At 62.0% G+C, this 6,793-nt stretch overlaps 1 protein-coding gene across 5 annotated transcripts in view; it reads right to left on the bottom strand.

Annotated features, from left to right (window-relative positions):
* The window catches only part of ERFL (ETS repressor factor like), a 35,348-nt gene that overhangs the window by 6,723 nt on the left and 21,832 nt on the right, over positions 1-6,793 (bottom strand). For 4 of the 5 annotated variants that reach the window (XM_084961101.1, XM_084961103.1, XM_084961100.1 and 1 more), the window contains exons 2-5: positions 3,873-3,952; positions 809-1,043; positions 252-447; positions 10-127 (exon numbers count right to left, since the gene is read on the bottom strand). In XM_084961101.1, the coding sequence (XP_084817227.1) occupies positions 10-127; positions 252-447; positions 809-1,043; positions 3,873-3,939 (616 nt within the window). In that variant the 5' untranslated portion in view covers positions 3,940-3,952. The remainder of the gene's footprint in view (positions 1-9; positions 128-251; positions 448-808; positions 1,044-3,872; positions 3,953-6,793) is intronic. The other variant, XM_084961102.1, reaches the window with a different exon arrangement.

The raw sequence follows: 6,793 nt of genomic DNA, 5'->3' as shown, positions 1-6,793 counted from the left end.
GGCCCTTACCGGAGCCCAGAAACGGGAAAGGGCTGTCCAGACGCAGTTTGTCTGTGTCGGGGGTGAACAGGGGCGCCCGAGCCCCCGGTTCTCCCAAGCGTGGGGCAGAGAACAGCGTCTGCAGGGTCTGCAGAGAGAGACGAGCCACTCAAGACTGGCTGCCCCCTCCCCAGGGGGCTCATGGCTCCAGGGCCAGGGGTGGGGTGGGGGGCACGGAGCGTCCCACTCTGGGACCCTAGTGCCTGACTCACCTCGGGGGTGAGGGGAGGAGCATCTGGCCCAGCGGCGCCCCCAAATGGACCAGGGGTCAGCAAGAGTGGGGAGCCCGTCGTGGCTGCTGCCACATCCAGCAGTGGGTAATTGACAAGCACGACTTTGCTGAAGTTGAACTTATAGGTGAACCTCTTCCCTTTGGTCTTGTGGAGAATCCGCTTGTTGTAGTAGTAGCTGTGGGCAGAGGGAGAGTGGGGGATGCTGAGGGCCAGACCCGGGGAGGTGAAGGCAGAGCCCCGGGCACATGCTCTGTGCTTGCGCGGCAACTGGGAGAAACAGCCCCTTGGCCAAGGTCACCGGGTGAGGAAGGAGTGAGGCAGGGGATAGAATCCTGGCCCGTGTGGCCCCAAAGCCCAGGGCTCTGTTCCTTTCGTGCCCTCCCTTCTTAGAGTAGCTACACCGGCAGAGCCCCGGGCACTGGGATCCAACAGGATCCTGCTGCAGGGAGCTGAGGGGAAAGCCTCCAGGGGGCAGGGGCCCAGAGGGACAGGGAGGAGAGAGGAGCAAGATGGGGTCCAGGCCTACAGCCCCTCACCGCAGAGCCCGGCTCAGCTTGTCATAGTTCATGTGGGGCTTGCACTTGCGAATCCCCCAGAGCCGAGCCACCTCGTCGGGGTCCTTGATGACGAATTCCCCGTAGTCCCCCTGCCAGGCGATGACACCCTGGTACTCCTCCTTCTGCAGCAGCTCCAGGATAAAGTGCCACAGCTGGATCTGCCTCGAGCCGGGGGAGGACTCGGGCTTGTAGGCCCAATCCGGGAAGGCAAACCCTGGGGACAGGAGGCAGGGGGGTGGCCCTGGGTCAGGGCGCCAAGTCTGGGGCTCTGGGTCCTGCTTGGACTCAGGAACCAGGAGGTGTCCAGCTGTCCCATGACTCCTGGTCTCATGAGCAGCCACCCAGCTTCAGGTGTGTTTGGGAACAAGATTCCCACTCTCCGTACCCTACTGCATGTCTGGTCCCCAAATTGTCCAAATAGAGGACTCAGCATCAGGGGACCCTGGATTGGCACTTCCAGCCTAATCCCCTGCCTTGGCACAACTGGGGCAGAGGGTGTGAGGGACCAGTTTCCCGCAGCCTTGACTGTGGGGAGGCACTGGGAGGGGCCAGCCTGCAGGGAAGGGCACCCCCTCCCCAGCATTCCCCCTGCTGCCCCCAGCCTGCCCCCCCCCCAGGTCTCCGGTGTCCTGCACTCTCAAAGGCCCCTGACTCCTGCTGTCTCCCCTCCCTGTCCTTGGCCCCCTTCTTCCTGAAGTTCACCCCCACCCCTGCCTCACCCTGACACATCCAGGCTGGGCCTGGGCCTGTATGCACCTGTGCACCTGTCCATGTAGTCACACCTCACACGTTCCTGTGTCCCCTCCCTGCATCCATGCTGTGTCGGTCTGAGAAGAGCATGTCTGCAGACACCCACAGCACGCAACCTGTCACACAGCCATGCACTCACCCTCGAGAGATGCCCAGCTAGACCATGGGACATAAATGCACCAGACTGCCTCACACCTGCTGGGGCATGACACACCACACACCATGTGCCACCAAGGTTGACACGCCAGATACGTAGCATCGTACACCCAGCCCAACATGCAATTGCCCATCTCCTCAGGCCCCTCAGAACTGAGACAACACAGCCATGATGAAAGACACACAAGACCCTAGAGGCCCAAATACAACACTGGTGGTGACAGTGACCGAAGCATTAAGACACACGTGTCAGCCTGACAGGCACACCCCAGGTAACACCACGACAGAACAGCTTCCCAACCCCTGCCACACCCACAGGCACCAAACCCTAACACCCATACCTCATTCAGCCTTATGCGTATCACATTCAGATGGGCGCCCTGCGCCTCAGTGACCAAACACCTAGAAGCCAGATGGAAATGGGAGGGGCCTGCCCTCCCAATCACAAGGCCCTGGGCCCCTCTTCTCCTGTGCCACATCCTCTGGCCCCCTCCCCCTCCTCAGAGACCCCAGACCCAGGCATGAAAACAGAAGGCAGAACTGGCATGTGCAGAGCTGAGAGCCCTGCAAGAAAGGGAAGGCTGGTGAGGGGGGGGACTCTGAGCTGGGCGACTGTCTTATCCACTTGCTGTGTGGCCCCAGGCACTTCCTTGCCTTCTCTGTCTTAGAATTTCAGAGATGGAAGGCAAGGAAGAGCAGGGTCCCATCCAGGCTGTCTGGTGTCTAAAAGTAGGAGCTACCGCCCTCCCTGCCTGAGGCTGGAGGAGGTCGACACGATTTTTTCCCTGAAAGGAGAAACGCCACCTAGGGCCTTCCTCACCCAAGACAGGGCTCAACCAACACGCGAGCTCTGGCCCATCCCACGCCCAGAACACATCCCGCGGGGAAGTAGCTGTATCACAGACACACCCACACGACCCCAGAGATGACAATGCACAACTGGCCGCACCCATGCAGACACACAACCCAGCCCGGAAATGCCACCTGTCCTCCAAGGCAAGTCCTTGGACGTGCAGTGCATGTGGAGGTGCACACACAGCTAGAGGGAGGACCCGCAACCTCGGCACACAACACACATCAAGATGCACAGCCCCCGATATCCAGCCACACTTGGTGATACACAGATGCGAGAACCATGCCTGCTCCCCACACCCCAAACCCAGACACAGCCCCCATCACACAGGCCTGGGCCGGGAGCGCCCCACACAGCCAAAAAGCACAGATGAGATGTCTGCTTGGTGCAGAAAGCCACACACCATGCAAGGAGCAGTCAAAGGCTCCTCACCCACTGAGGCAGGAACACACACAGCGAGCTGCAGACAGCCCCCCAACCCTGAAACGCCGACACACTCCACATCCCAAAGACACGACACGCCCAGACATGCAAGTACAAGGAGGCACAACAAAGACAGACACACGTTTTCCCAGCGTGACCCCATCTTCCAGAAACACTGAAGTGTGATGCAGGGACACAATCCGAGATCCCAAATAACCAGGCACTGAGTCCCGGTCTCCTCTCTCTCTCTCTTTCCCACACACACGCGTGCACATACATACACACGCACACTCACAGCCCATCTGTAGGGCACGTGACTTGGACTCAAATGCACATCCAGCCTTACTGTCTACATCCCCGCTCTGGGCATCCACTTCCAAGCAAGCCACCCTCTCTCCCAGGCTCCAGCTGGCTGGGCCATGTCTCCACGTCCCCCGGCCCGGGTCGTCCTGTCTATCCACTTGCCCAGCGCTGGCGTAGTGCCCCCTTTTGTCCCTGTCCCTGCTCCATCAGTGCCTGTCTGTCTCCAGTCTCTTTGCTTCTCTGTGCCCGCAGGGCCCCGGGTGGGAACAGACTGCAGTGTACGCGACTGACCCCAGGTCCTCAGGCCCCAGGATCCTTGTCCCTCTCTGACCTCCATACCTCACCTGCCATCCAAAAGACCCTCATGTCCCAGCAGGCAGGTGGCAGGGATGTCTGGCTGTGAAGTTTTTAGTCAAGTTTTTCATTAAGTGGCTGGATTCAGGTGACTCTGACCAAGACACAGGGAGGCTGGAGGGAGGAGAGTGAGAGACGCAGAAAAGGGGGGGCCGGCTTGCTGGGCAGGCTGGGGAGGGGGTGGGGGAGGTCAAGGCCAGTTACCAGGGGTCCAGAGAGCCGGCAGGGCAGGTGGGGCGAAGAGAAGGTCGGAGACGCAGCTACAGTCCATGGTGGAGCCAGCCCTGCAGAGAGGGCGACAGAAAGACAGACAGAGACAGTAGGAGCAGGAAGGAGAGACAAACCGGGGTCAGCGGAAGCTGGCACTGCCCAGGGGCCTCCCCCTCTGCCCAGGCCCCAGCTGCCCTCGCCCCCCCACATCCAGCCCCGTGTGCCGCCTCCCACAGGCACCCCTCTGCCCCCTGGTCCCCATCTCCCCCAGTCCCTCTCCAGCTCTGTGCCATCGTCCTCCCCTCCCAGCCCACCCTTCCCCCTCCTCTGTGCCCATCACTAACCGCGGCCCCTGCTTCCCTCCTCACTCCTTGCCACTCACTCACTCTCCGCTCGGCTCGCAGCCCGCCCCGCCAGCCCGCCCGCCCCGCAACACCTCTGCTGCTGTCTCTCCATCCCTCGCCTTGCGCCTGACCTCTCGAGAGGTCCGTCTCTGGGTCTCCCTCTGTCTCCCTCTGTGGCTGCCCCAGGTTTATCCTGCCCCGAACCTCCCTGCTCACACCCCCCAGCCCACCCGGCCGACCCCGGGCTGGCTCCTCCAGCTCCCACACCGCCCCGTGCTCTCATCTGTCTGCCCGGAGCCGGCCCGGAGCCGGCCAGCACCCGGCGGCCTCCAAGGCTGGGAGGGGGCAGCTCTGCCTGCCCTGCCCTCCGCCCCACCCACCCCGCAAAGCGGCCCTCAGTGCCTGCCAGTGCTCCCTCGATGCTCCTCCTTACACCTGCTGCTCCCCTCAGACCCCCGCCACTTGGGCCTGCCTCCCGCAGGCAGCCCCCCTCAGACACCCCTTCCCCCCAGATCTGCCTCCCCCTCAGGCACTCCCCTGCTTTTCCCCTCAGACGCCCCTGTCCCCCAGGATCTGCCTCCCCCCTCAGACACGCCTTCCTCTTAGAACTGCCTTCCCCCCACTGACACCCTGTCCCCTTAGATCTGCCTCCCTCCCCCCAGACACCCCTCCCCCCTTAGATCTGCCTCCCTCAACAACAGGTCCTCCCTCTCAGATCCCCACTCCCTGGGACACTCCTCTCCTCAGATACCTAATTCTTCTAAGACACTCCATCTCCTGCTCATCCCTGTCTCTCAGAATCCCCTTCTCAGACACCCACACCCTTAGACGTCTGCCCCTCTCAGACACCCCAACTCCCAGCCCCTCACCACTCCACCCCTCTAACCCCACCTCTCAGAGGGCAGTTCTCCTCAGGCTCCCTCTTTTTGACATAACTCCCTCAGATACCTCCCCCCATCACACACCACCCCTCACACACCCTGCTGCTCCCCAAAGGTCCCACACTCCTCTTCCCCCATAAACCCCACCTCACCCCTTTGGACCCCAGTCAATACTTGTCAGCGCATTCTCCCACCCCAGCCCAGTGTCTACTGAGGGCTCCTCCGACCTGCTCCCCCCCACTCAGCACTCAGGTCCCTGCTGGGGGCAGCCCCTCCCCTTCTATTCCCACCCCCCATCTCACTCCAGCTCCCCCACTTTCTCTGCTTATCTCCCTTCCTGTCTCTCTTTTCCCTTCTCTGTCTCCTCACTAACTCTGCTCCAGTTGTCTGTCTCCTCTCTTTCCTTGTCTCCCCTCAACCTGGGGTGTCTCTCCCCATCTTTCCCCAGCTCTGATCCTTCCCCCCCCGGCTCCCTCTCTCTTCGGTCTCTCTTCCTCCATCACTTAGTCTCTTCCTCCTAAGAGACTGTCTTCTATGTCCGCCCCCATCTCCTTCCAGGTCTGTCCCTCCCTGTTCCTCCATCCCTTCTCCTGTCTCCCCCTCCTCCCCCGGCTCCCCAGGTCTTCCATCTCTTTCTCTCCATCTCTCTCTCCCTCGCTGCACCATCTGTCTCTTTTCCTCCCTTCCCTCTTGTCTCTCCAACTCTCCCATCTCTTCGTCTTCCTGCCCCACCCCGTCCCCATCTCAGTCTGTCTCTTCCTCTCCCTCGATCCCCATCTCCCGCACCTCTCGGCCCGTCCACGTCTCTCCCACCTCCCCGGCTCTCTCTGCCTCTCTGGGCCCCCCTCCCTCCTGCCTCCGCCCCCCCACCCCCTATTGGCCCCTCTCATTTCCGTGTTGGTTTTGATTTCTCTTCCCGATGCTTTCAACTCCCCGCCGCCTCCTCCGGACACGTTATAACGAGGAGCCGTGGGATCGGCGCTCCGGGCCCTGCTCCCACGCTCCCCCCGCCGTCTCTCGCACGTCTCTGCCATCTCGTGGTCTCTGCCTGCCACTTCTCCGTCTCGGCCCCTGCCTGTCTTGTCAGGCCCACGGTGGGGGGGAACCGGGCCCCCACCCCCTCCTATCCTGTCCCCTTCCCTCTGTGACTGCCCTGACTGACTGTCCAGATCACAGTGCTGCATCTCTGGGATACCTCCCATCTCTCTGTCTCCAGGCCCCCGTGTCTGTGTCTCTACTCCACCCTGATTTTATGTCTCTGAGTCTCCACGTCTCTCGTCCCCACACCCCTGCCTCCGTGTCTCCCTGTCTTGTCTCTGCATCTCTGTCCGTCTCCCCATCTCCGTCTCCACATCTCTGTTTCCGTCCCAGCGTCCCTCTCTTGGGGTCCCTTTGATCTCACCCTGCCCCTGGCACCCCCCTGGCCCCATTGATCGCTGATCGACCGATGGAGGGAGCAGGGCCTGCGGGCCAGGCAGGGGCCTGGCAGGATGGCAGGACTCCTGGCTGGACCTGGCTGGACTGGACGGAGGGACGCCCGGCCCCGGTGGCTGCAGAGGGGGAGCTGCTGCAACCCCGCCCCTTCCCGCCGGTCCGCGCTGGGCGGATGGGGACTCCGGGCAAGCTTTAATTTTTAATTTTATTTTGCTTCCTCCACCCCCCGCCCCCCATCTCCACCGCCCGCAGCCAT

Source organism: Sus scrofa, chromosome 6 (genome assembly GCF_054392235.1).
Source record: "Sus scrofa isolate SSC_HxYL_T2T_F1_AM1 chromosome 6, Sscrofa_HxYL_maternal_Yorkshire_Landrace_v2.0, whole genome shotgun sequence".
In the NCBI taxonomy this organism is placed as follows: Eukaryota; Metazoa; Chordata; class Mammalia; order Artiodactyla; family Suidae; genus Sus; species Sus scrofa.
Note: the sequence above shows the minus strand (reverse complement) of the source record. Positions and strands in the feature narration are given on the sequence as shown.